Source organism: Oxyura jamaicensis, chromosome 1 (genome assembly GCF_011077185.1).
Source record: "Oxyura jamaicensis isolate SHBP4307 breed ruddy duck chromosome 1, BPBGC_Ojam_1.0, whole genome shotgun sequence".
Classification (NCBI taxonomy): Eukaryota; Metazoa; Chordata; class Aves; order Anseriformes; family Anatidae; genus Oxyura; species Oxyura jamaicensis.
Window position 1 is genome coordinate 64,309,811 of NC_048893.1, and position 27,977 is coordinate 64,337,787.

The following is a 27,977-nucleotide window of genomic DNA, read 5'->3' on the forward strand; positions in this document are numbered from 1 at the left end:
ATATATTGGATATCCATAGTGTGAGAGTATTTTTCTGCCAAGGTGAGTATCTGTCTGATGTGCTGAATAAGGGCACGTTTGTGTGCTGATCTAGGCAACAAAAGCTGGTAGTGGAGCCCTCTAGAATCAAAAGGTTCTTCCTATAAACAGAGAGGCCTGTGTTAACACATCCCAGGGTAGGATGAGAGCTTAATTAAGCTGGATCTGGCAAGCCAGGGAGTTTTTTTCTCAGCTGAAAAGTGCTTTAGTTTCCCTATGACCAGAGGACAGGAAAGGATTCAGCACAGGGAAGAAGGAAAAAACAAACAAACAAAAAAACCTGCCATAGAATGAGGCACCTCTTTTTGGCTTTGTGATCTCTGTGTGACCAAGCTTAGACAATCTGGGAACATTTGTACGGGTCCATCTGCCTGTTTCCAGCCATAGTAGGTCCTGAAATAGCAGACATCAGACCTATGACTGGTTCTTCGACCCAGCAGTGCTATTTTGGCAGCAGGCCCAGGGTTAAACATAACAAGAGTCATTTTCAGTCCTTGCTCTCCTGAAGGTCAGTGGCCCAAATGGCTGGATGTTTGTCTTAGCTGTTTCCGGACAAGGTCTGCATTTTGTAATGATAAGGCAAAATTCAGAGATCCTCATGTTGGCAATCTCCCACTAAGTCTAATTAGAAGGCATGTTTTTCCTGAATAAGGATGTCAGGATTTGGTCATTGGCAATTTTTAATTGTTTTGACTATTTTGAGCAGTGTATTCTGCTGTTATTGTTACAAAGGCTCTCTGCTTCATTTCACCTCCAGCCCTAGACTTTCACAGGATAGTGCAGCTCATTCCTAGCTTTAAGCCTAGCTTACCTGAGTCACCCATGGCCAGAGGAGACTTAGGGGTTTGTTCATCTGCTCAAGTCACATGGAAGAAGCAGGCTCCCTCTCAGCAATTAGCCTGTCTCATTCTGGCTTGCCAAAGGCCTTCTGAGACGGGTCTCCTCCCTTCTAAAGCTCCCTCAAAAAGCTATCAGAGAGGTCAGCCACAAATTGGTCCCATTTTTTCTGCCAGACCTCGTTGGCCTTGGCTTTCTCATCCGGTAGCATGGCACTGTATCTGTGAGGAGGAGAAAAGCCTGTATCAGCCAGGAGACAAGGGTGCAGCTATTTCAAGATCAGCGACCACAATGAAAAGGCAGGAAGCAGCAACAGATTAACCCTTTCAGGACATACCTAGGTTGCCCAGAGTAACACCGTACAAAGAGCCTTGAGCATCCCAGCCTACCAATAGCAACTGAGTCCTGCACCAACAGAACAAATCAGCTCAGCCTCCTTAAGCTGGGGGCTTGCTGAGGAGCACTGAGTGCCTAGTATAGAAGAGACGGCTCTGTTGTTTTTGAGGCCCCCTGTAGACTTGGTCCAAATAGGTAAGACATAAGAGTATTTGTTGTCTCCCTGGCCATGCAGGGATTTGGGATTGGCATGGGATTTGGCAAACAGTCAGAACTCTAGGAACATGGAAAGAAGTCCTGGGCACCATAGCCATGCTATTTTGGGTCAGTCATAGCTGTCTGGGTGAACAGAAAAAGTGGTTAAATGCACCAGAACTATGTGCTGGTAAATTGTTTTCCTGTGTTTCCCCAGTGGGCCATGGAAAACACCAGAAAAACTCAAATTCGGGCAGAAATAGGCAAATGGTACAAGGACATAACATTTCTCCCCTATGCAGAATCAGACGCTGGAGGCAACTTTGCAAAGGATGAAAAAGAATGGAGAAAACTGAGACACTTGGTTGGAGAAAGGCACTCAAGGGCATGGACAGGAGAAGAATCTGGGGTCCCTGGGTCCTGCTCTCAGAGGAGATGTACACAGAGGAGCCTTTGGGTAAACAGAAGCCCAGTTCATATGGCAGAAGAGACTCTGCCAAAACACAAATAAGGTGGATTTTGAGAGAGCAGCCTAATGTTCCCCTTAGCATTTAATGGCTAGATGAGAGAGATGAGGGACTTACTTTATGGAGTTGAGTGCAAGTTGTTTTAAGGTCCTCAAGTCGGCATCCATCCCTCCAATGCCCATGAACACCTCGTAGAAGTCATAAGAGACGCCCTTTGCCCCAAAGACAGAGGGATCATCGGGGCTGATCACAATGGGGTGCCCTTCAGCCATGAGGCTGGCTGCGGGGTGGCTCCTCAAGTCAGATACCAACAGCAGGACCTTGGTGGGGGAGGGCAGGAGACAACACCATGTCAGGTTATTGCTGTAGCCACGTTTGCATTACAGCACCCATTGCACCATATGCCTGCTATAGCTACCTGGGCCAGCAGGTAGTCATTAGGGGAGAAAGAGTCAGTGGGAGGCTGTCGGGAGAACATTAGGGCATAATGCTCTGAACTGCTGCAGGAGGAGCCTACTTTTCTCCACTGACTATACAAGGAGATTGGTTTCCTAAATTAATCACCTAAATCAAGGCCAGTGGTGCAAATAACATCTGCTTATCTACAATAATTTAACTGAGCATTTCAGTAGTGGTCTCTTGTTTACATCTCAGCCCTTTTGTTTAGCCTAGGGCACCTGGGGCTGGTATCAGGGTTCTGTCCCTCAAGGCCCACCCCAGTGCTTCTCTGCCCCAGAGCATCCATCCTTCTAGCCCAGGGAACGATGTGCACCATGCTAATGTGCCGCAAAAGAGTTCCTCCTGGCTATGAGTTCTACAAAACCAAAAGGACTCTCATTTTCCATCCCAGCTTCTCAGCCTCCGGCCCTCCTGGCTTTAAAGTATTTTCATTATGTCTCTTTAGGCACCTCCCTGGCTCTGGGCCTCATCTCCACTAGGGAGGACTGCATTCCCAGGTTTCCCTGGATAAGAATTTAAATGATTTTGAGCTAACTGGTGTTACAAGCCTTATACGCATGCAGTGTGCATCTACATAGCAGACTGCGGCGTAATGTGGTGCAAAGGAAACTGAGCCTGCCTGGGTGCAACAAAGCATCTGGCTGCCCCCAGCTCCCTGCTGCTCCTCACTGCCAAGGCAGATCCCATTCCAGTGTCCCAATCCCAAAGCTTTTACCAACATACCTGGTTGGAGATGGGACAGACTTCTACAGGAATATCCCTCTTCAGAGACAAATTTTTGGCTACTGGGTGTTTAATGAGGGCAAGTCCGTGGCCAATCCGACTGGTATTCAGTAGCAGAGCATCCAGCACATTTTTGTCTACAGAGGTGCCCTGCCAGTCTGAGCAAAGACAGACGAGAATCACTGCAGTGCTATAGGGAAACACGTCTTCTCAAACTGCTAAATGGTTTTGTTAATGAGTGTCTCGGTTGCAAGGTGAGAGGATTGCTCGTGTTCCGAGTTCACTTTTCCAGTGAAATGGGAATCCAGATCTGCCCAGGACTTTGCTCACCGTGGAGAGAGCCACTCACTCACCTAGCTGTAGGTGTCTGCCGTATTGCTATTACAGCTAAGCTAACCTTGCTGGTTTCTGCTCACAGTCAAGGGAGAGAAGTAATCATTTCTGAGGAATGGCTTGTGTATTAGATGGAGGTGCAGCATACCTTAGAAGTGCCTGTTACTCAGCGTGTCTATAAAGGGAGCCCAGGGTAATTAGTTCAGATTTAGACATTTTCTCTGTAGATGTCAAAATTTAATAAGCATAATGTGCTAGTCAGACATAACTGTCATGCACAGTTAGGATAAATCCCACCCATATGGACTGAACCACGTACTGGGAGCCACAGCAGTAACAGCTCTTGTGGCATGACTCCATATTATACACAGGGCAAAGATGCTGACCAACATGAAGCCTACACTCAGGAGCAGGGAGCAGAGCAGATAGGGGAGGTGCCATGCAGGAATGCTGCAGCAACAAGCTGATGTGGGGAGAAGCACAGGGAAAACAGACCACGCACCCCCATTATCTTGATATGGCCAGGCTTGCTGCTTCTGTGCTTTGCAAGAGTTCACCTCCTACCTCTATAAGCAATAGCAGACCTTGAGTCCTCATGCTTACCAGTCTCTCCAGCATGGAAAAAGTATGGCAGGTTGAACCCCAAGGAAGACGGGATGGTCAGGGCATCCTTCAGCTCCCACAAAGAATGACCTTCATCCTCATTGCCAACCTGGGGAGGAAAAAGAGTATTTCTGAATACGCTCTGGAATATGGTAGGTCTTACAGCGAGAAATCTGTACAGAGTGCCAACTGAATAGAAAGTACAATGCTGTGCTTTGGGTGTCGGATAAGGGGGTGATTATTTCAGGATGGGATAGTGTTTTTTTTTTTATTTGGTTTGGTGTTTTTTTGTGGTTAATTACTGCCAGTAAAATCCTTAGCTAGAGGATTTTTGTTTTGTTCACGCTGATTTCAGGACAGCAGCAGCACATCTGTCTCTAGTATAACACATGCCATATATGCATGTAGTTATACTTCACCTCTGGGTGTTAAATCAAAGCCACAGAAGAAATCCAGTTACCAGGTCGAAGCCTGCCAGGGTGTCTGGGAAGTGGGCTCTGAGTGCCATGGCAGTGACGATGGCTTCTTTAATCTGGGAAACATTCAGCATCCTGAAGAGCAAGAGAGAGAAAGCAGTACAGAGGCTCGCATCCACAGGCCTGCCTTCTTTGGGTTTGTTTGAATTGCGAACAGGAGCCCTCAGGGGTATTTCCAAAATGCAAGTTGCTCCTGAATCTGACAGCCAGCTTCAGGTCTCCAGAGTAACGGCAGTAGAAAATTGATATTATGAAAGGAAACCCCTGAATGACCAGGAAATGCCTGGCTAGACAATTCAGTCACTTGAGGTGAAGCATGCTTGTCTAAGACTCGCTGGCTTTCCCATACACCAAACAGGGAATGCAACAGCATGGAGAGAAAATGTTTCATTTTTTTTTTCCTCTCTACCCTTATGCCAAAGGGTGGGACAGCCACTGCATTTCAGTAGCGTTTTAAATTTAGCTTTCCCCCAGCTCTTTTGGACTCGAACATCACAGTGCATTTTGCAGGCAGGCTCTGTCCATACCCAAGCCGTCCAGAGGCAAGCCAGCTCTGAACTGGAAACCACGCCATGCCAGGCCGGAGTGAGCAAGTACTGCTGACAGGTATGTTATATTTGCTCAGGATCACCTCACATGACTTTGTGGCATCTGGCTGACTTGGAGAGCAGCCTTGTGCCTGCCTGCAAACAGCAGCACGAACATACCGTACAAAGGCTGCCGGGGAACAGCATTTGCAGGGTCCCCTGAGGGCCTTCACAGTGCTCAGTGCCCACGCCTGGGCACTGCTGTCACTGCCTCAGCCCCCACCAGGAGGGCGAGCCTGTCCGAGCATGGGAGCTGGGGCAAGCAAATGCCCTCCCTTTGCTCGTTCCTGCACTCGGGGGCTCACCATGGATGTTCGTCTCCTGGGCACACGCCATGAGCTGACCCCGGTCGTTTCACACATACGCAGGGAATGCGACAGCATGGAGAGAAAATGATTTCTCAGATGATTTCTCACCCCCAGCCTTTACCACGTGCCAGGGAAATGCTTTAGGAGTCAAAACCCCAGGTGTGATGACGTGCATGGGCATCACTAAGCTTCCAGCCCACCCCTCAGTAAACACCACTTCTCCTGGCACCACCTGGACACCTTTCCCACCACCACCACCACACAGCCAGGTACACACAGCCATGATCAGCCTCTACCTGTGCACTGTGAATATGATCTTTGCTCCGAGAAAGTCAGGGTGCTCCTCCACGAAGCGCCGTGTCACCTCCCGATATGTTGCCACTGACCAAGACTTATTGTGCCGAGTGCCATCCAGTTCATACACCTGTAGGGTAAAAAGCACGTGGCAAGCAGGAGTTAGAAGAGGAGTTTTGTTAGCAGGTGGGAGAAAGGAACTGAATAAAAACTTCGGAGAAGCAGTGCTCTGCAGTCCTCACAATGGGGCAGAAAAAAGCAGTTAAAAGTGTTCAGGACGTGTTCTTCTTAAAGCATTTACTGTCTGGCGAGAAGCAAGGAGCAGTTTTCCTGCCTAGAAACACTGCAAGAAACAAGTTTCCCCATGCTCAGGCACGGCAAGCAAGCACCCTTGAGCACTCCAAGGAGACTGCAGCCTCTGCCCTTTGTTCATAGGAGATGCTGGTACGTGTTGCCCAGCCGCCTGGCTGCTCACACACGCTCCACACCATGCAGGAGAAAGGCAGCCCCCAGGTGTGCAAGGGCTGAGCTTCAGCTCCAGGCCAGGGCTGTGCTGTGTGACCTTCCGTCAGTCACTTAGTCTTGCCACTGTTTCCTAGTTCTGTGGCTGCAAACTGGGGGAAATAAACCTTTTTGCACGCTCTGTCTCATCAGCTTACTTTGCAAATTTCTCACTGGCAGGGCTACACCCAGGGTTTTGCCTGCAGGGTTTAGACCCTACGTGCCCCAGCTGATGCTAACCCACGTAAACCCTGCCTGGATCCATCAGAGAGGCTGAAGTCGCTCCATCCTCTCTCCCCTTTTCGTTCTCTCCTTTCTTTCCCCTTTCACCCTCCCTCTGCGCCCTTCAGCTTTCTCAGCCCACCTTCTTGCTGCCCCTCAGGAGCTGCAGCCTCGCACTGTCCCTGGCTAAGCCCCATGCCCCATCACCTCCTGGTGTCCCCTTGCCAGCACCCAGGGCCACGGGGTGGCTGCAGATGATCAGAGGGATGTTTCCACCACTGCTGCTCGTGGGAACCTGGGGCTTTGCACAGCTGAACTGGCAAACACAGCTGGGGCCAGGGGGCTTTTCAGCAATGTTTGCTGTTTTGTGCTAAATCCCAGCTTTCGTTTGCTTTACTTTGGTGACTGCTTCTGGCGGCCTTTGCTGCAAGGAGAGCTTTTGCTGCTGTTGTCCCAGCCTTGCGGAGCCCCCATGGCCAGACTCCCTGGCTTGGAGCAGTTAGTATAGTATGCTGGTCAGAGAAGTCATCCTGAAATAAGCTGTAGATTTAAAACAATGCATCAGTTCCAGGATAAGTCTCTGCTCCAGGTGGGAACTTACTCCCGAGCAGGTACAGCACAACAGGTGGTTCTGGCACAGACGGCGCTGAGGTGCATCTTCCCAACCAACAAGATTAGACACGGCTCCCAGCCAGGTGGTCCAAGGCAGTTTGTACTGGTGCCACAGCCGGTATCTTCCTTAGCTGTTAAGAACAAAGTGTCTCTCGCTTTCAAGCCCTTGAGCATGCAAATCTCCAGCAGAGGCCTTTGAATACGATCAAGCTTTTCCAGCGGCCTTACAAGGCAAGGTATGCAAACATCCAAAAACTGAATTCAAGCTAGGGCTTGAGAAAAGTTTGGGAGAAATAAGGATTTAAAGGAATACTAGAGAAGCCAAAAAATACATACCGGGGGCAGGATAGCTCTTATCTCAGCATACTGTACGTTATCCTCATAGAGCTCCAGCAGCCCCTGGTAGAAGTAGGCCTTGAACACAGGTGCATAGCAGATAAGTCCAGAGGCGATGAGAAAGACTTCTTCAAACCTTTTCCAGATGAAAGTCTGGGAAGGGTAGGCCAGCTCAGGGGCATCCGTCACCAGAGTCAAGTTCCTCATCAAGCTGCAGAAAAGGGTAAAAGGAAGAGGAAGAATAAGGAGAGCAAAGTTTACTGGTTTTCAGCATGCAAAAAGGCACCAGCTGGCAGCTTGGTGTTTAGTACAGAAGGAAACGGGATTCCTCAAGGTCGCTGTGAGTTTTGCCCCGGAGGCCAAGCTTTGCAGATGTGACACTCTCCCATCTGCATGCTGTGGGGTGATGTAGGGCAGCAGAGCCCAGCTGTGCTCAAGAGGGACGTGTTCTCTGGGGAGGACCAAGAGCAGGAGCAGAGCAGTGCCTGCCACAATAGGGGCCCAATATCTAACCCGGAGACCAATGGCAGGGCAATACATGTAGGTGTAATGACTGGTGCAACTAGGAAGCACTCCGGTCATTTTTCTTCCACCCATATTTACTCCTCTGATGGCTGGCACAGATAATACCTGTATCTGTGACAGGTAAAAAGCCATAGACTACGTGTTGAGCTACAAGGTGAGTAAGACTTGATGTTCAAAGTGCCCACCATTTTGAGGACAAAAGTAATGAGACTTAGAAAAGCAAGCATGATGTTTTTATATCATAAGAATTGCGCTCTGCTATGCAGGAGTATACTTAATCCGGAAGTGGGCTAATACATTACTCCTGCAGACAATATATTCTCCCAAATGTTTTAAATACATCTAAGAGATTTTGACACCTGTCCCTCTGTTCACCACTAGACAATCTCCAGGAGATGCTAGGGCCACCACCAATGTGATTACTAACCTGTAACTCTCCCTGGTATCTTAATCTTGTCAAAATGTATCATCTAACATGGGCAGAGGGAAAATGACTGAGAATCAGAAGTCTTTTCCCCCTCCTTGGTGAAACAAACTTGGCATCCTGCTTGCCTTGCCGGTAACTTCTTTAGGTCTGTCTGCTAGGAAACAGCAGGTAGGAATCACAGGTCCTGGCTTTCTCTCACTGGGATGGAAAAGTATGCATGTCCTTCACTGAACTGGCTGCTCTGTAAGCCTCTTTAAGAAACCCAGAGAGGCCACAAGTCATTTTATCAAGCAGAGTTTCAGGCAGTCAGCAACTGCAAGACCACATGGTTGCGGGTACCGCCACGGTGACGGCTTGTGTTCAGGACAGGGCAACCACACGGCTGTCTTCTGACCAGCTTTTAGCTTTTGTCCCATGCAAAGCATTGCCTCTGGCAGCAGCTCTCCTCCACCGGCCGCCCAAAGAAGGGTTTGTAATACGTTTCTCAGGCTGGGGGGCAACATCTGAATGGCAGAGCAGGGGGTGATGAACTTCATTCCTGGGTGGACAGCCTGAAGCCACCACAGCACGGTGTGGAGCTGGGTGCTTGCAGGCAGGGGGGCTTGCCAGTCCAACCAGGCGTTTCTCTAGGCTCAAAGGCTAAGCATGTTCAGATAGAAATACCTTTGGCCACACTTCATCTTTCGTCCAAGTATGTTGCTTCCCTTGATAAAGCTACTGATCTTTAATAATGTTTGGTGTTTGAAGTCTTGCCCCCCATCCTAGTGCCATGCTTCCTCCTGCTATATGGGAGAAGTGGGTTTGATTTGAGCTCTTATCTTGTTCCAGGAGGCTTCTATGGATGGGATTAAAAACCTCCCTCCCACAGACTCAAAAAGTGACCTGGTCCGGACTCGTAAACTAAGACATGCCAGGCAGGGACATCCCTTTGGCGTCCCTCCATCCTGACCATGCTCCCCCAGCACCTGCCTGTGGGCTGCCGCTCCCCTCCCTGTGGGCTCTCTTCCAGCAGCTGCAGTTTCATTTCTTCTTCACTCAGCTAATTTCTTTGCTGGGAACAATTTCAGAAACAGAACTGTACATAAGCAAAGATATTTGTACCACATTAAGGATGAGCTATCAAATGCTAGCCAGTCAGGAAATTCGGAGTTTGGGTTCCCACAGCACCTTCAGCGCATTACAAAGGGGCCTCTCCTGCATTATCACATGAGGCTGGGCACCCCCAGATACTGTCCAGCAAACAATGCGACCCAATGGAGAAGCTCAGCTGTGTCCAGGAAGGCACAGGGACAATGCACCACACCATCATGACATGCAGCATCTCAGCTGCATCGCGGGACAAAGAGGGACACTGGGGCATCACCCCAGGAACGCGAGAGCCAGGGGCACCTCTAAGGAGCTTATCTACCGGTAGCTTCCAGCGAGAGGGTGTGCTGGAGGAGATCTGGCGTGGGAAGAGCCAGGCTCCATGGCAAGCCCCTAGGAAAACAGATGCAGCAGTGCCACCTGAGCCAACCATCCTGCTCTGCTCGCCCCAGCCCTGGCCGAAGGGGAGCCCCCCACCACTGCTTGCCCCAGCCCGCAGCACCGCGGGAGGAACCTCCCTGCGGATCGAATCAAAAGGCCGCACAAGCCTGTGCTCGCCACCACACACAGCTTCTCCTCAGATAAGGAACGGCATGCAGCGGGGATCCCAGCGTTTTTCTCCCTGTATCCTCCAACAAGGAGCGCGCACGCTGCTCCGCGCCCTGTTTTAAACTCAAGCCGCATGAACACGGGGTTGTTTACCTAGCCCATGCTCTTGGGCTAGATACAGCAATAAATCCCCACACCACCCTGCTCCTAAAAGCACATAAATCAAACAACATTTTTTTATAATCTCCTTTCCTTTAAGACCGATTATTGATCCCTGTAACTGTTGGAGATTTATTGCGTAGTGGTGATCCAGCCTTGATAACCTGATAATCTCCTAAGGGCTCAGGCTGGTAATTTTTTTGCCACGAGGAGGTCATGCAGATGAAGCAAAGCTTCATAAAGGCATTTCTGCTTATTTTCTGGAATGGGCCCTAGCTAGTGATCAGGTGCAGACTACAAATAGCCTTCCATGTCATGTCATATATGCAGTGAACAATGCTATTGCAATGCGAATGCCCAAAGGGGCACAACGAAAACGACCAGCTAAGGATTATTTATTTTCAACCATGCTTTTTCTTTTCTCTTTTCCTGCTTTCTCTTCTCTTTTGCTTTCTTGCACAATATAACGCAAAAGGGAACAGTTTCTTGTCTTGTTTTTGGAGAGTATCTTTTTCCTGCTTCTTTTCCTATCCTCTATGGGTAATTATACCCCGCTCCTCACCATAGTATCTGAATGTCTTCCAGTGGTGCATTAAATAGTGTGACTAACATCTGTCACATGTGGTTCATTCGCTTTCTCTCTCTCTCTCTTCCCCTATTCTTCTCCCCAAGGGGAGACTTGTAGAGGGAGTGGAGCGCTTTGTTTCTGTACTGGGGTTTTTAATATATTTTGCGCCATGTGCCTACTGCCCTATTTTCCCATTAGATAAGGCAGTCGGAGGACACGGAGGGGAAGGTGATGGAGGTCCACTGGTGCCCGGGGGACTCGGCCAGCCGCAGTGTCAGCTCGCTGGCAGATGACTTCATCCTTGCGACAGGGAGTGCTGCCACCGCGGGAGCTGCGCTGCGAGACATGGCCTCCATCCCCGGGCGATCGGGGCAGGGGTGGTTTTACAAATATCTGGAATGTCAGCACTGCTTCCCTTAAATATCGGGGATCCTGCTTATTGGGAGCACTTGCTTTAGAGATGGCAGCAATTATGTTGCTCCTTGAGGAAAAAGACGGCATTCTCCTGTATCATAATTGGTGGCCAAGTAAATAATTGAGGATTTATATTTTTTAAAAAACTTTCAAAGCAAAGTTCCCTGCCTTTCTCTGTCTCCTAACCCAAGGTCTCTTGACTCTCCTAATAGCATCCTTTTGGAAGCTTACCAGTAAGAGGATACTCCAGAGTCTTGGCCCATACAATTTGTGTTTTGGATATGAATGATAAAACCTTCTTTAGAGGCAAATGAACAAAAAGACTTACTTCCAACACACACACTCGCATATACATATAAATGTGTGTGTATATGTATATATATATATAAATATACAAACAGCAAAAACGTGATGGGGTTGTCTCTTCCCTCTTGCCTTCCCAGTCAGGAACATGGTAAGGTAAGAGAAGTGCAGCCCCTGGGAAACATTTTCATTGTTCTCTTTGTGTTTGCTGATCCACGCTATCCTGTTTGAGAACCCTTCCCTCCTGCCATACTCCCTCGATACTTCCTTGAAACCACCCAACTATCCATCCGTTCCTCCCTCTGACATCTGCTTTCTCTCAGCTTGTCAGTGCTCAAGGGCAAAGAGGAGTGCAGGAAAAGAGGTAGCCTGGGATGCACATGTTCAAGAGACTGGGAGAGTTTCCAGAAACTGAGAAGCAGAACAGATTGGGGCCGATTCCTGGCTAGAGACCTATTTCCAGGCAGCCAAAAAACATTCCTAACCCTTAGACTAGTACCCAGGGATTAGATGAAAATAGGAGGGGAAGAGCCTCAACGTGGCTGGTGTTCCTGTGTTTGCACATTATGTGCAATGACTCCTTTGCAATTTTGTGGTGAGCACAAAAGGGCAAGGAATGAAGGACAACGTAAGTAGGTAAGTCTGAGCACCCACGATGTAAGAGATCTAGGTTTGTACTTGGCTCTGGAAGTCATCTGCTGAGGAAAATACATTCATTGGCCTTTGCCTCAGTTTCCCCTTCCGCCCTTTGTAAGATCTTTGAAGCTGTGTGTGTTGTCTCAGAAGTCCTGCTCTGACTTGTGGCATCATCAGATAAGTAGTACAAAAGAAGAGGAATGGGATAACAATGCTTCTGAGAAGTCATGTTCCCAAATAGGACTATTGGGAACAAAACCACGCATAGCCCCACCCTCACAGGAGTACAGGTTGCCATGGCCTCTAGCCTCAGCCAGGAGGGGACGTCACACTACATAAATACAACTAAAACCAAATACAATGATGGGTTGCTCCTGACAAGGGCCTGAAATGCCCAGTGCAATTGCTTGCACTTTAAGAAAGTGAAGCTGTTTCAACATCTAATCTCTTGCACATTATTTATGGGTCTCTTGGTGGGGCTGAGGAGTGCTGGTGCCATGGTCTTTCCTCATCGCTCCCAGTAGAAATGGAAGGGAGATAATGGGGAACCGGTTTTCTCTTTGAAAGAAGTGGGTAAGTGACTTCTCACTAGATCTTATTTCTTCCATCCCATGTCAGAGCAGTAGTGCCTGAGGGTATGAAAGGCTGGGAGCCCTGGGCCTGGCACTGCCTTCTCCTTCCCTTCTGGAAGTGCTCAGACCTCTGCAGGGAAGGAGCGGTGGCTGCTCTGGGTGTGCCCTCGGCAGGGCAGAGCTACCCTTGCTGTTGTCGGGCCGGGAAGGCCACACCATGCCAATGATCTGACGGCTCCTCAGCTTCCCAGCCCGACCTCCTTCCTAGATCTGCAGGGCACGGAGCCCAGACTGCTTCCATGTGCAGGCGGTACCAGAGATAAGAGCACTCTATTTAGAAGCACACATGCACATGCTCTCACTGCAGAGCACCACAGCCAAAACCATGAAGTTTCTCTTGTGAAATGCCACAATTAGGGTCACCCACGTCACCTTCATCCTGCCTTCTCCATGTGTCGGCATCACGACACTGATTTAACTACATTACACTGCACGCTTTTTTTTTCTACAGGACCCCGGCCCCCCGGAGCTCAGCAGACAGCGGTGCTCTCTGAACAGATCACAACTCAATATTTTTCTTTGTCCTCATCACTCAGTGTCTGACTTCATGCATTATTTAGTGCATGCTATCAAGCCCCCGAACACAGCACAGAACCACACGCTTCCCCCTGGCCTTTCAGCAGGGCTTTGTCACGGGATGAATGGCCCCTGGACAGGGAGATAGGGCTTGGTCTTCCTGTCACCACCGTCTGAAGGGGGAGCCAGGCTTTTCCCACCCACCTGCAAGTAATTAAATGTTGGGTGGCTGCTGGGCAGCCAGCTAACACCTGGTCCTGATAAAAGGCTGCCAGCAGTAGAGGCAGGAGTTGCCTGCAGGGAGGGAGCTCCTGCAAGATGGTGGGTGATACCTTGGGGAGCACTCTGGGGTGTGAGCTCCTAGATGGCTATGGGAGGTCTGTCCTGTAGGAAGAGAAGCTGTTAGTGGGTGGGGGTGGAGGGGGTGCCAGGCTGAGACATGACCCCTTTTCTTGGGGGCAGTCCTCAGCCCCTGGTGCCTGAGGTCCTTGTTGAGAACGAGTTCCTCAGCTAACTTACCTTCTCATCCCATTCTTTGTTACCTCAGTGGATGAGGCAAGGCCCTTCACCATGTGGCCCTGTGCCGTGCTGGGAGCGTGTCCAACCTGGGTGCTGAGGAAGGGTGGAGCAGGTCATGTAATACAGCTTAACCACTGTCTTCAATGTGTCTGTGCGATGGACCACAGTGAGGGTGCACAGAAAACATAAATACTAGCAGCCTCTAATTCTGGTGTCCTTAATGCTACCACCTTCAAGTTCTTATACTGTTACTTGCTTGCTCTGTATACACAACTTTAAATGGGGCTCCCTGCTTCTAGAGCAGCAAGCAAATGGGGAAATTGGACCAGAACTACCCTGCTGGCCTGGCAGTGTTATCACAGAGTATTGGCAGGCTCACACCTCGTGCTCGCTCACCTGTTATCAAACTCAGTCACGTTGTGCAGCTGTTTTCGGTAGGTCTCCAGCAAAACCCACTCAGAGCACTGGGCTGGCACGGGGTGAGGAGGGTGAGGCCTGGAAAACCGAAAGCGAACAGTGCCCGTGTGGGTGAAGCACACGTAGCAGTCCGGGAGGTAGGTGGCATTGTACACCAGCCAGTCCACGCTCAGCATGGCATAGTCATGCAGGTGTAGGACAGCACCTGGGGAGAGGAGAGGCAATCCTATTGAGACAAGGCAGTTGGAGCAGAAGAAAGGAGGTTTAATGTGATGAGAGCTTGAGTTTGCCCAGCCAGGGCATCTGGAGATGTTTCCAAATGGCTGTGACTGACCTTTCCAAGGAGACACTGCCTCCCTGTGCTGGGGATGTGGCCCCTCTGCACGGAGCGTGGGGCAGGCAGAGCACGATGGCCCCCTGGGAGCAAAAGGGGAATCAATAAGGAGCTCTGCTTCCTGCTGGGATGGAAGATGCTATTTCAGACTGGCGTTGCTTGAGGGCTGGCTCAGGCCCCTCTGATTTAAAGAGGTGCTCTCACAGTGGGCAGCAGTCTATAAGGTGGGTCTGAGGCAAGCCTCTGCATCTTAGCTGGCTTGTTCCCAGCCTCAACTCTCACATCTTTCTTCCTCTCTGAAACTGTGGCATACACCAAAATCACAGACCATGCCACAGTGTGGAACTGCAAACTGCAGTCAGATAGAGAAGTAGCACCTACCTCCCTCTTACCAAATTCATGTTTACTTAAATTCTGCAACTGTTGCTGGCCAGCACCATGGGCTTTTGAGATGCTCTGTTACTTTGTGGTGTGTTGGCCAGTCTTCCTGACGTAAGAAGCTTCTGCATGCTCACCTTCCTCAGCCCATCCTTTCATTTTGGTGATTTTTTTATTATTATTTTTTTTTATTTTGTGCAGAGATTTCTTATGCTATTGATGCTTGAACTAAACTTCTCCTTTGTAAAGGAAAGAAGTTGAGAACTCAAGTCTCACAGGTACGTGCTTCACTAGTCTAAGGGAGATGTCATAGTCTAGATAGACAGTTTTAATGACATTAGGCGTAAAGGGAGAACACAAGTAGCAGGAACAGTAAGCGTTGATATGCATGTGACATTGGACAAACTGAAACTTCAAGACTCTAATCTACAGTAAACTAATATATATTATAGTGTCTATAATCTCTCACTGCAGAGGGTCTGACAGCTAAGATGCTGAGCAACCATGAGTGAATACCAGAGCAGGAGTGACAGAACGGGCGTGCCACAGTTGTCTGGATCCTCTTGCCACTTGCAATGTGTCCCTCTTTCCTTTGTGAGGAGCAATAGAAATGGCAATAGTGCTTGAAACAACAGTAATCCCTAGAGACTGTGATCAAGACTGAGGTCCTACTCAAGCAATTCTAAAGACATGATCTTGACCCTAGAAGCCTACAGTTCTTACAAAAATTGTGAGAACTATTTTACTGTGTTCTGTGTTGAAAGGTGTTAAACTTTTGTTTTGATTCCTCCTTAGTATCAAAGATAGCCCGTTTGAGGCAAAGAAGGGACTACTTTTAAAGTCCTTACTACTCAGCAACTAAGGGATATGGGCAACCCTGATTTCCTAATAATGTATGGTAACTGCTCAGGATGCTGCAGGTCAAGGAGCCTCATCCCACACTGGAAACTGGGAGGGAAAAGTTGGGTGGTGAGCAGGACAGCTCCTGTCTATGCACTGGTGTCACAGGCTGGTAGATGAATAACTCTTGCATGGTGAAGCTGACTGCCACATCTTTCCAAGTGAGTCACCAACCTGTTTCCAGGCAGCCATGTGGGTAAGGTCATGGGACTCGGCATCTAAAAAGGCACCAACTGGAAAGATGGATATATCGTTCAGCCATATGGAGGTATGGACAACTGACTGCAACTGTCTCTTACATTGAGTTAAAGAAGGCACCTTGTTCAATGCTGCTTTCTGAACCAGAGGTGCAGAGGGAGAAAGCAGCCAGCTAGGAGTTAATGACTTTCCCCATCAATCACCTCAACTTCTCCACTGAACTGTTAACAGCTCAGACATGGAGACATTGGGCTTGCTGCTGCTAGCCAGTTTAGGTCATTTGGATTTGCACTTGCCTAAAACATCCTCTCCTCTCCCCCTTTCCAGTGCAACCCAGAGAACTGAGCCTTTGAATGCTGCTGTGTCCCAGGCTGCTTGTCAGAGGATGCACAGTACAACATGTTGAAGGTACTGAACAATCTCATATTGTTATCGAAGGTAAATGGTTCCAAAATGCATTTAAAACTAGTGTGTGCTGCAGAGTACAAAGAGACTCTTCTGGTATAAGGCATGGCAGCCCATCATCACAGGGCATGCTGAATGATGAGGGAGAGGCAAGGTCTCAAAACTAAAGACAAAAGGACTAATGTCTGCCTTGATAAGCAGAAGTCTCATGCAAGTGCACAGAGCGGAGCCTGGTTAAGAAAGCTTATTGTATTCTCATTGTCTTCTGTGTTGTATTCTATGGGTCACATAACACAGGCTCTGACTTGCATTCAACAAGTAAAAGCCATGCAGTATTAGAGGCAGCACCTTCCTCCTCTAGTGCCTGCTGTCTTTCAGGTATGTACAGAACCACCTGTGGAAAAACATGTTGGGGTATATGGCACTTCCAGCTGAGATGTGGGATAAGGTAAGGTTGGTAGCATGTCTGTGGAATGTGTGGATAAAGGAAAGGCCCTGGCTAAAACATGCTGAACAAACATGGATGTCTGTGGTGTCTTGTCTTCACCTCCTCTGCCCTTTCCTCACTTTTCAAAGGCTGAAAGATCCATATTGCAAGTCACACTAAATGTACAATTGCTGGAAATGTGCATTCATCCAGCCCACACCCCTCTTCCTCTCTCCCCCTGCCCCCAGCTGAGAAGCAGGGCTCTTCCTGAGACCCAGTCAGCAATACTGCTAGTCCATGAGCTTGCTTGCAATCAAAGGTCTGCTGCATCTTGAACTGGTGTAGGAACAAAAAGGCAAGAGGAGGGTGAGTAAGACAAGCAACTGTTAAGCCAACGCCTACCTTTTGGCATGTGCTTCAAGATTCTGAACACCATGCTCTGGTCAATGAGGCTTTTTGCCCGAAAGAAGTGCATGCTTGGTGGGAACTGCCCCGTGTTCATGGCTGCTGCAACCTCCTTCTTCTTGAGGCTGACGAGCTTTGTGCTGAGCTGCTGCTCCTGTTTGCTCAGCACCAAATTGCCACCTGTCTGGTGGGCTTTCTCCTCCTCCATCAGGGAGTCTCGGTTCTCCCTGAGCGGGGATGGAAGGCAGAGGGAAGCCAAATTCAGGAGAAGGCATGCCAGCCTTATGCTTTGTCCAGATGGAGGCTTCATCTTGGAGCTGCACCTGGTGTGTGTGGGGAGGGAAATCAGCGTGTTAGCATAAGTCAGGAGGTGACATCTTCCCAGTGACCTGCTGGCACACAAAACTGCTGGCCTAGCCTGCAGAAGTGGGTTAACTGGATGCTCAATTGGCGGAGCATCTGGTGGTGATGTCCCCTATACGCAGGGTCTGCATTCACACCCCGGTGATGCTGTTTGCATGGAGCAAGGTTGTGGGCAGCGTGAGAAGATACTGGTCCCTGGATCAGGCTGGCAGCATGTCACACAGAGCCACAGGGTGGGGAAGGTCTAGCCCTGGGAGCATCTAGCCAGCTATCAGAGGGGTTAATCTGCAGGCAAAAAGCCCCACTGCAGCCACAGAGGCATATCCCTTCCTTGCAGTCCCAGAAGAAAGGGAGAATATGGGAGCACTGAGGGAGAACAGGAGGCAGGCACATGTGAACTTGGAGAGCTCTGTGTTTCCCAAAAAAGCACAGCTGCAACATAATCCTTCAATGCCAGGCTTCAGTGACCCTCCACGCCCATCCCTCCAGACCAAAGCAGGCTGGAAAAAGACCGAATGTTTTGGAGCATTTCTGCATGTATCCCACATCATCTCCCCGCTCGCACGCATGCCCCCAGCTCCCAGCCTCTCCCGCTGGGATGCCTCCGTCCCTTGGTGCCGGGGGAGAAATCTGCTGGGCCTGGCTCTGAACCGAGAGCAACAGCCACCCCGAAAGGCATTATCTTGTCCCTGGGCAGGCTGACTCACTCACAGACAGCTCTCCTGCTCCTCGCATCCAGCGTGCAGGCAGCAGGGCAGGGTTATCGTCTCTCCGGCCAGCCGGCGCGGCTGCGATAAGCAGCGGGCTGCGTCCCGGCGAGGCACCGCGCGGAAAGTTCCTCTTCCTGTGCTGCAGTTTCAGCTTGCTCAGCTCTTATTTACCCGCGCCCCACCCGCCGTCTCCCTGCTGCTTCATGAATATATAAAGAGGGGGGAGGCCGCGGGGAGGCCAGCAGAAAGCGGGGCGCAGGCGTGCGGCAGGCCAAGGCAGCGGGGTTGCCCACCAAGCCCCTCCAGCTGCTGCAGCGGTGGGCTCATTAACCCCTCTCAGCCGAACGACTGGGGCTGCTCTGGGCAGCCCCTCTGCGCACCATGAAATGCCTCCATGGCTTTTAAATATCCTCGTAGAAACTCTTGGGCACCCGTTCCCGACACAGGGTTATCCACCACGCTGCCCCAGCTTGGCTCCTCCGACCTAACACAGAGCGCCACGCGTGTGGTGCCAGCAGCACTGCAAGCTGTACTTACTCCTTTTTTTAACTGGGGGAAAAAAAAAAAAAAAAAAAAGTCATCCATAAGGGTAGTGGTAAGTGATTTTGCCCGCTCTCTGTGCAAAGCAGGCTGGCCTCAGCCCAACCAGACTCACCGGGGCTGCATTTGTCATGCAGGCTGGGGGGCTGTGTCAGGTGGGGGTTGGATGTGCTGATTTTTTTTGAAAAATCCCTACAAATACTGTGATTTCACCGTTTTATTTCGCACTGTTGAATGGATTGAGCTTTAAAGTTATTTGAAACAGATGTTACATAAACAGCTTCCAGTGGAGAACAAAGTCCTCTTGGTTTAATTTAATCCAAATTCTATCTATTTTAATTTTTTAATAATAAGAGAAAGATCTTGTAAGTCGAGAGCGATTGAAAACAACCTGCAGCAATTGGAGAGACTGGTTCCAAGGCACAGAAAGTCAAATCTGGTCAGTAACACGTGCTGTTCCGTCAGCTGGCACCACTGCAACACAGCGAGTCACAGGGTGCACAGGTCCCCCAGCACCCCGGTGGGGTTCCCATGGTCTCTGCCAGCCCCTTCCAATCTGCTCACCCTTTGCTGTCATCAACATCATCCCTGGTGGTAAGCATAATAATAATAAAAAAAATAATTTAAAAAAACACCCCAGGGTTGTCTGCTTCTGTCCATGCAGTCAGAGTTTCAGCACGTCCAGAGGGTGGCTGGGGGGTACCCCCTCCAGCAGGACAGGGTGTTTCTGGAGCCCAGAGATGCTGCTGCTCTCCAAGGGAGACAAGAGGAGCAGCAAGACAGCCCAACCATGCGATGCTCTGCAGCCACCGTCAGCTGATTTAAACAACCCAAGGGTGAGAGGTTTGGGGAGAGAGGGCATGGCAAAGGGCGGGGAGTGGGAAGGGATGGTTTGGCTGGGACAAGTGTTCTGCCTGTAAATGCCTTGGAGGAACAATATAAAGGAAGGAAGGGAATTGCTCGAATTATCTCAGAGCAGTAAAGCCTAGAGCTGGGGCCATAAAACTAAATTCAGGCCAGGCGGTTGGAAAGCTGCCTCTGCAGTGAGAAAGCGGGCACTGGAGACAGGTTGCAGGGGAAGAGCACAGAGAAGGGTTAAAATGTCGTGCGAAGGGCCTTAAGCAGCAGTTGATAGCTGGGCGGCAGTCTTAGAAATGCCTGCCAGGGCCTCAGACATTTGCCTGTTTTGCAGCAGAGGCTCATCCTGTCAAAGCGAGTTTGAGAAACAGAACTGAGGTCCGGTGCTAGAACGCTTCTTTAGTGGGGCTTTGCCACGTAAGCAGCCACAGCCACTGCCAGGAGAGTGCTGCACAGATGTCAGAAGGACTGTGCTGAGAAATAAAAGGTGTTCGGGATGCTTTGCTCAGCCTCCCCCGGGGGCCGAGGTGTGGTGTGGGAAGGTTTGTCCCGTGTGAAGGGGGGTTCAAAAGCCCCTCTCAAAGCTGCTGTGGGTGCGTCAGTGTGAGATGCAGGCATGCTGCTCCTTAATGCCCAGCTGCACATCAGGTGCATGCGGGGCTTTAAATAGCCGGGGGCCACCACACAGTGCTTGCAGTGAGTTCTCCCTGGTGTGGTTTCAGTTCTGTACACCAACCAGTTTCTTTTAAACCTTCTGAGTGTCTGTGACGCTCTCCTCCCCCATGTCTCCCCACATTCCCTCCTGCACCTTCCCAGCCGTTTGCACGTCTGGCTGCCTGCTCCCACCCTTCAGACCCTGGGGTGCAGGCAGAGGGGAAGGACCACAGGCAGCAGCAGCGCTGAGCTCGTGGACTCGTGCTTCTCGCTCCATCTTCCAGCTCAGCACATCACACAGTGCTTTGCAGCATCCTAGGAAGTCCACCCTTCTGCTTGCCGTGTACCACTGCAGAGACTGTCCTCAAATTAAGGTCGTACAGCACATTTAGGTGACTGCAAAAGCTACAGTAGTGACAAATCCAGCCAAGGAGTGGGCCAGGGGCAGCACAGACACAGCTGTTTCCTGTGTGGGCAACATGTTTTGCGCAAGCCAGGCAGCACGTCTGATAGCCCAGAGGGTCGGGGTGCCTCGCAGCTCTTTAGCCTTCCTGAGCATGCTGACATCGAAGCTGCGATGGAAATATCACAGTAAGGCCAGGGAGAGGAGGCCGGAGCTGGGAGATGTGCTCCCAGCTCTCCAGTTAGACATCCTTTCTGTGCCTGCTGCCTTGTTTGTAAAATGGGAGCAGTCACCTCCCTAGCTACCCTGCTTGATCACAGCACTGATTACTTACCCTATCTGTTGGTGAAATAGCTGCACTCCTGCAGCCAGCGGCCAGATGACCGCGGTTTTAAAGCCAGTAGGCACGATGGTCTGCCTGTAATTTTGAATGAAAACTGTGCAGTGGGACAAGGAGGTGAGCACTCACAGCGAGAGCCTGTGGCTGGCACCCCATCCTCCCTGCTAGAGCTAGGAGAGCCCACGGGACAGTCCCTGCTCCCAGCACACAGTCTCCAGCCCCCAGCTGATGCCTGTGAATGCTCATGACATGCAAAAGTGCTAAGTGCTATAAATTGTTATTAAGAATAGACCAGCCCAGATTGTTTGGGATGATTAAAACCTCCCCACTGGCCTGCTAAATAATCTCAGCTTTGGTCTGGCTGGGCACATGTTGGTATTTGCTTTTTATTTGCCTTTTTTTTTCCCCTTTGTGCCCAGCCAGGCAAAAATATGGGCCATTTACCAGCCAAGCGAGGAGGTCAGTTGGAGACCAGCAGCACAGGGGAAGTCAGGCTGCTGTGGGTCATGCTGGCAGCATTGCTCCCCAGCTTACAGCCAAACCCGGCTCACCCATGAGGTGCCCCATCCACATTCAGGAACTTGCCTTCCCCTTAGCTGCTCAGCTATGCCTCTGTCCATCTGTCCTTCCTTCCTCCTCAGCTACATCTGCAGCTGTCTGATGATTTAAAATGAGTTAGACTCTCAAGATGCCCCAAGAGCTGGATCTAGTAATGGGGAGAGCCAGGGAAAGAGCTCAGCTCCCAGGTTACGGATGAATCACGTGGGGAGTGGAGTCATTGATTTGTAATCACTGCCTGCCTCCCAAAGAGAATAGCTGTGAATTCCTCTGACCAACCACTGAGACGAGGAGCTCTGGGCTATTCCCAGCAGAGGCACAAGAATTCAGCTCTTGCTCACAAGAGCAGGTCTCACAGCTCTGGCAGCCACACGGCTTTATTGATGATAGCAAGTGGGGCCAGCAGCACTCACCTGCAGCAGCCTGCACACAGGCCGGCCCGGCACTGTGCTGCTGCTGAGCTGGGCTCTCCAATAAATTGAATCTCTTATTTGGATTCTCTCCCTCTCCTACCTATTAGGAGCAAAAATGAGTGCAGACCAGGCAATGGAAACATCCTGGGTTACTAAGGGTACACCGGGTCTCCTGCCTGCCTTGGGGGGTCTGTCCATCACCAGGCTGTGTTGCCTCCCACAGATCAGCTTGGTTTTGAGGGGCCTAGTCCTAGAATAATGAATTTGTCCCTGGTCATTCTGCAGCTGTGTCACCTCGGCCAGGACACTCAGTGTCTCCACAGCCTCAACCATCTCCTCGTCTCACTGTCTCTCCATTTCTCTGCATCCACATCACCTGTGCTACTCCACCATCAAGTGGACTCCAAGCCTGATCAGTAAGAAACACAAGGCCTTGGCCATGGCACACCCTTGGTTTCTTTTCCTCCTGTGCATGAGGCAAGCAAGACCACATCTAGAGCAGGTGTGTATTGCAAAATTAACAGCAGTTGGGAGCTCCTGAGTTAAAGGCTGAGTGCTCTCCCCAAAGTGTCTGTCTTGTAGCCAAGCTTTGTACTGCCTAGGCAATCCTCCAGACTTCATTAAAGCCTTGAAATGTCAAAACAAGGCTTCTGCCTCGCTCCCTTTGGAAGTACCTCCATATACCCTCACAGCAAATGCAGACTCTGGCCTCAAGCCAGCTAGCGCTAGCAGCACTGGCATAAAACATCACCCCCCGGGGCACTCACCCAGCTTCCAAGGCAGGGCAGCACTGCACAGTGATCCATATTGCTGTCTCGAGCAGCAGCACCTGAGCACCACGGCTCAAAGCAAGGCAAGAGGCGCTCACCACAGCAGCTGTCACCTATGCGGGGCACACAAAGGCCCAGCTCCTCAGGATCAGAACAGAAAAAGCTCAGGGCATTTCCTGAATGCCTATACTTGTTCGTCCTGTTCTTCAGAGGGGTTGTGGCCGAGCTCATAGCACTTTGCTTCTTATCCCCTGGCACCTCCCAGCCCTGTCTTGCAGGTGCAATAGGTGCAATCTTACCTTCTCATAAATTGCTACATCACCCTGCCATATGGTTTTTCACTGAGGTACCACAGCACTGCCTGCACCACCACAGTGAGCAGAGAAGTCCTCCATGCTCCCATTCTGATGAAGGCAAAAAGAAGGGCATGAAGCCCACAGTCACTTCTGGAAGCCCCTTAGCAGCAGGATGCAATGTGACCACTGACCTCACAAAATAAGGCACAGACAGAGGCTTCGAGGATACGTCGTGCTGAGTCTTCAAACAGCCTGTGCCTTTGGGTAGGCAAGGAGATACAGCCGGGTGTCTCCCCGCACTGGGAACAGACATCCTGGGAATCTCACTGCCGGCGCTCAGAGTGGCTCCTGTCTGAGGAACACACCGTATGACTGCACTGGGATTGTGCTGCTACAAGCCCCGCTGCCTACCCTGCATCATTAGCTGCAGGAGGATACATGGCTGCAGGGACCGATCTCTCTGGCTCATCCTGGCATCCCACTCCACATCCAGCATAGCCCCTCCAGAGGGATGTGGTCGGAGCTCTGGGGAGCCATTTCCATATGCATTACGATATGTGGGAGCAGCTTCCTTCGTATCCCGACAGACAGGCCCTCTGCTCTACCTCCCAGGGAGCCTGGAGCTGAGGGCGACACCGAGGCAGGCCCAGGGCGGTGGCCACATGGGTGAAGGCAGAGTCCCACCGAACCCGAGCACGAAGAGCCGAGCAGGTCTGGTGACCGCAGCCACCCCCAGCCAAGGGTGCTGTCATCGCCACGCAAGTCCCTGATGACAAGATGGATCCCAGGCCGGGTCAGGGGTTCATGTCCACAGGCCGAGCTCTGCATAACGGTCCATGGCACAGGCATGGCTGCAACACAGCTGCAACATAGCCCAGGTGGGGACCAAGCTGAGACCCTCAGCTTGAAAGGGAGCAGCAGGACAGGCCCTCGGCGGGGCTTTTGAAGAGAGCTCTTAAGGAAGACCAGACTCCTACACCATTACCTAGGCCAGCCCCGAGCCCGTTGCCCTGCCACTCACTGCAGCTTCCTGCCCAAAGCAGGTATAGATGTCAGGAGTTCATGCATCTGCTGATAGTCTCCAGACCCAAGCACCACACCACCACAAATGTCCACGAGAGCAGCAATGGGCAGTTTTAATGAAATGCCCCAATAGCAGCTTGCTGCCTGGCTCGATGGGGCTGTGCTGTAACCAGGCTGTGCAGAGCACCCTCCTCTTCAGTTCTGCCTTCCTGAACAGCACCAGACCCTGCTGTAACCTGAGGCAAGGCAAGCCATGCAGCAAAAACTGGGGGATGTTGGTTTCACCAACCCTTGCTTCTGATCTTTTAACCTCTTGTTTTTGATCTGGGAGTAGGTACCATTTAAGGCTGGCTGTCATTTCTTTTCCATGTCTGTGGGATTTTAGCAGCTTAGAGCACTAGTTGCCTGCCCCTTTGTGCAAGGCAGAGATAAAGGCTGGGTAACACTGATGCTGCCTCCCTATCTCCTCCTGAAGGCAGAGGGCAGTGGAGGGAGGTTGTAGCCTTGCAACAAGCACTGGGTCCTCACTACGGCACCATCTGTAGCAATGAGGTTCTCTGCTGCTCTAAAGATCTCGCTAGAATGGCAAGTTGCTGCAGAGAAAGGGAGTGAGCAGAGAAACTGACAACCGCATAAAAATATCCATGTTTTAGCAAAGTTTTGAAGCAATGCTAGGGACAGAAAGCAGCGTAGTGCATAGGGAGGAACTGTGTTTTAGTATGTGCATGCATGCACCTCCTTATGCAAAAAGAGTGCTCCTGATTTCACTGTAAATCAAGCTGAACTTCTACCTGACTCCAGTGATTCTGACAGTTTCTGTTTATTCTTCCTATTGTGAGCTGGACCAAGACCAGGCCCTCTCTGAACCTCTCTCAGATGCTTAAAGTCCACTTTTAGGAGGAGGCAGGAAGGTTAAACACAATTCATCTCATTCTCAGTCATTCTCTGAGTAGAAGAGGTACAAGCAGCCACCAGCGGCCTTTTTGGACTCTTCTCTAGGGCCGAGGTAAAGATGTATCAAGGCAGGGACATAGGAGGGACAGCATTGTGAGCAGTTCAAAGATCTGAGCTCCAGTTGCCAGCACAGGGACTGGGGCCAATGGGGATACACTGGGGACCATCGGGCTCTCCAGCTGTGTGCCACCGCCTAGGTTCGTGATGGAAATCAGTCAGCAAAGCTCAAGGGGGCACACCTGAAGCAAAAACCCTGGTGCCTATGCTGAGGAGGCAGGACAAGTCCAGTGCAGAGATGACATTGTAATTAAAACTTAATTAAAAGTGGCATTTATCGATGAGTTGTATTAACCTTGTCTAAAGCCATTTGGACAAATTAAAGCTCCATGTGGTAATTCCCTGCCACATGAAAAGCAGCAAGGTACAAAACAGATCAATACCTCTGGCCACCTGTCGGGGTGCCCCTTCACCTGCATCCTCCCCGGTGCCTTCAGTCCCTACAGCCACCACGGGGCTGGCCGGGTGGGGATCAAGTGGGCAGCTCGAAAGAAAAGTGCAGGGTGGACAAGAGCGATGTGGACTAAGAATAGTAGAAGCAGACGAACTCTGGGCTTTGGGTTGGATCACATCGACTCTTCCTCTCCTCCAGCACTTTGTTTTTGCCAGAGGTCAGCATTGCAGTCAGGGACAGGAAAGCTTCCCGCAAGTAGGAGCAAGGAAACAAGGCTGCTGAAGAAACGCTGCCCCGAATCCACAGCTTTGATAAGCAGGGCTTGCACCACTAGAAGCTTTTGTTGCTTTAATTATAGCTTTTAATATTGTTTGTAAAAGTGTTTTCTGAATCCCGTTAAGACTCTCAGTCTCCATCGCACATGGGAGAGGCAAGATCCATGGGCAAAATGGGAGCAGTGTGAAAGAATATTGCCTTTTATTGTTCTGCTACTATTTCTAACATAATTGAGCGTCTCTGGATTTCACACAGTGGAAGAAGGAGATGAGTTTTCAATGATTTTTTTCAAGCTGCTCATTCTTTTATGGAGTTTTATCAAACTGCAGCCACAGAGGAGGGACTTTGATGCAGCTATGGCTGGGGAGGAAAATGCCTTTGTTTTTACTGCATGGTTATACTTCCTATTTGTATTCAGAGTTACAAATACCCTGTCTCAGGACAAAAGTAAATTCCTGATGCTTTCCCCCTTCCCACACCACAGTTTTGCCTGGTCTCCCCTGCAAAAGCAACACCAGTGTAAGAGATTAATATAAAGGGTGTCTAGCAAAATCTGCCATGCTGATAAAGGCATGTGATGCGGAAAACCCCACTAAAGTCTCAGGCCTCTAGTTTATTTTGCAGGGTTGCAAAACACAAGAATTGAGGAAATGTGGTCCAGAGTAACTGTGAGGCAGATGTGGAACCCCAGGATGCCATTGCTACAGACTCGCTTTTCAGGCGAGAACAATACTTTAAAATGAAAAATTCATTACCCAGATCTGTGAAAAGCAAATGAAGCTCAGCCTTTCCTAACCTTGACATTTTCCAGACTGCTGGCCAAATCCACGGGTAGGACACAGGCATGCCCCCTGCCCCCACCCTTCAAAGGGATAGCTGGTGACAGGGAATGGCTTTCAGATGTGACTTAACTTCTCTGAACCGGTCGTGACACCACCGCGTCCCAGCACACAAAGTGCTGTGCATCCACACCTCTAATTGCCAGGCCCGGTGGTAAAGCTTTGCTGCTCTGGGCGTGCGTTCCCCGGAGACAGAGCAGAAAAGGAGTGGGTGAAAGCAGAGGGCAACCACCAGTGAGTGCACTCGGCAGAAGACCATTTGCATGTTGCCAGTAGCCACCCCACGTAGCCACCGAGCTATTTGTGCAGCCAGGTTCTGCTTGCTGCCTAGGGGGTGTTCTTCGCCCCTGTCCCCCCAGCTCTGCGTGCAACCTGAATGTTTCTGCCAAAGGACCTTGGCGTGCGGGCCACCTTTCAAATGCTCGCTTCCCTGCTGGGTAGAGGCTCTGCAGATGGTGGGGACAGAGGCTGTGAGCCTCTCAGCTCCAAAGAGCTCTTCCTGCTCCAGTGAGTGGTATTCCCTGAGCCCCGCTGATGAAAGGCACAGATGTGCCTGCAGAGGAGCGGCTCTCCGTGCACGCAGTGGTCCCCAGAGCCCTCTTCAGCTGGTTTGATGTCTAAGTGGAAGGGAAGAAAATAAGCTGACAGTGGGGTTACCACCCGGATGATTTGCTGAATTGATTAGCTGCTTCTTTCCAGGGCTCGCACCCAGACAAACAGCAGCCTCGCTGGGGCACACCGGCCAAGTAATGACCTGGGCGAGGAGCGCTCTGCAGAAGGACCGGCTGTAATGATGTGCTGCTTCCCTGGGCAAGAAACAAAGGAAAAGCCGGGGAAAACAATGCACAGGGAAGTAAACACCATCGAGAATGAGGCAAGGGAAATGCAGCTTGTGCGAGACAGAGCCAAAACAAGCACCCTCCAGCAGCAGCTGGTTTGGACTCCAGTTTGTGTGTAAGGGGCTGGGCAGGCAAGGAAGGAGAGCCCAGCTGCAGGTGTATGCACACCCCGTCCCTCTGTCTGTCTGTCTTTCTCTTCAGGGTATGCAAACGGGAGAGAGACAGGACAGGGGTGCTGACCCCAGCAGCTGTATCGGGGCTTGCTGGGCATCACCCTCTGTTCAGGGGAGCAGGCCTGCTTTCACAGGTAGGAAGCACCCTGCTATGGCCAGCGGGCAGCTACACCACAGGCAGGGGCTGGGTGAAGCTCCTCCCAGCCTGACTGCTCTTTGGGACCCCAAAATGCCCTGTGCAAAGCCTGATCTTGGGGTGCCCCTGGGCACAGGGGGGGTGGCCACCAGCTGGTGGAGGTGACAGCAGGGTGGCTCAGCTAGACACTGTGGGGGTGATAAAAGGAGAGTTTAGGGAGCAGGGAGATGTAGGCTAGACTCCAAAGGATTGTGC

At 50.7% G+C, this 27,977-nt stretch overlaps 1 protein-coding gene and 1 long non-coding RNA gene across 6 annotated transcripts; one reads left to right on the forward strand and one right to left on the reverse strand.

Moving 5' to 3' along the window:
* Positions 1–325: 325 nt before the first annotated feature.
* On the reverse strand, positions 326–18,484 carry ADA2 (adenosine deaminase 2). Of its 2 annotated transcripts, none has more exons than XM_035346274.1 (10): positions 18,197–18,484; positions 17,124–17,449; positions 14,059–14,284; positions 7,329–7,539; positions 5,660–5,787; positions 4,453–4,543; positions 3,993–4,101; positions 3,057–3,214; positions 1,992–2,194; positions 326–1,097 (listed from the first exon to the last, which is right to left on the reverse strand). In XM_035346274.1, the coding sequence occupies exons 2-10, from the start codon at positions 17,434–17,436 to the stop codon at positions 989–991; spliced, it is 1,548 nt and encodes a 515-aa protein (XP_035202165.1). In that variant the 5' UTR covers positions 17,437–17,449; positions 18,197–18,484; the 3' UTR covers positions 326–988. The 2 variants fall into 2 exon arrangements, with proteins under 2 accessions (XP_035202165.1, XP_035202155.1); XM_035346264.1 differs by having other exon boundaries at positions 18,201–18,478.
* LOC118178069 lies at positions 13,792–27,802 on the forward strand. 4 transcript variants are annotated; one of them, XR_004756050.1, is made up of 6 exons: positions 13,792–14,096; positions 14,993–15,069; positions 16,217–16,327; positions 19,205–19,333; positions 19,404–19,575; positions 26,360–27,802. It is a non-coding gene; the product is annotated as an uncharacterized LOC118178069 (long non-coding RNA). The 4 variants fall into 4 exon arrangements; XR_004756047.1 differs by lacking the exon at positions 26,360–27,802 and adding an exon at positions 19,932–21,108; XR_004756052.1 differs by lacking the exons at positions 19,205–19,333; positions 26,360–27,802 and adding an exon at positions 19,932–21,108.
* The last annotated feature ends 175 nt before the right edge of the window (positions 27,803–27,977 follow it).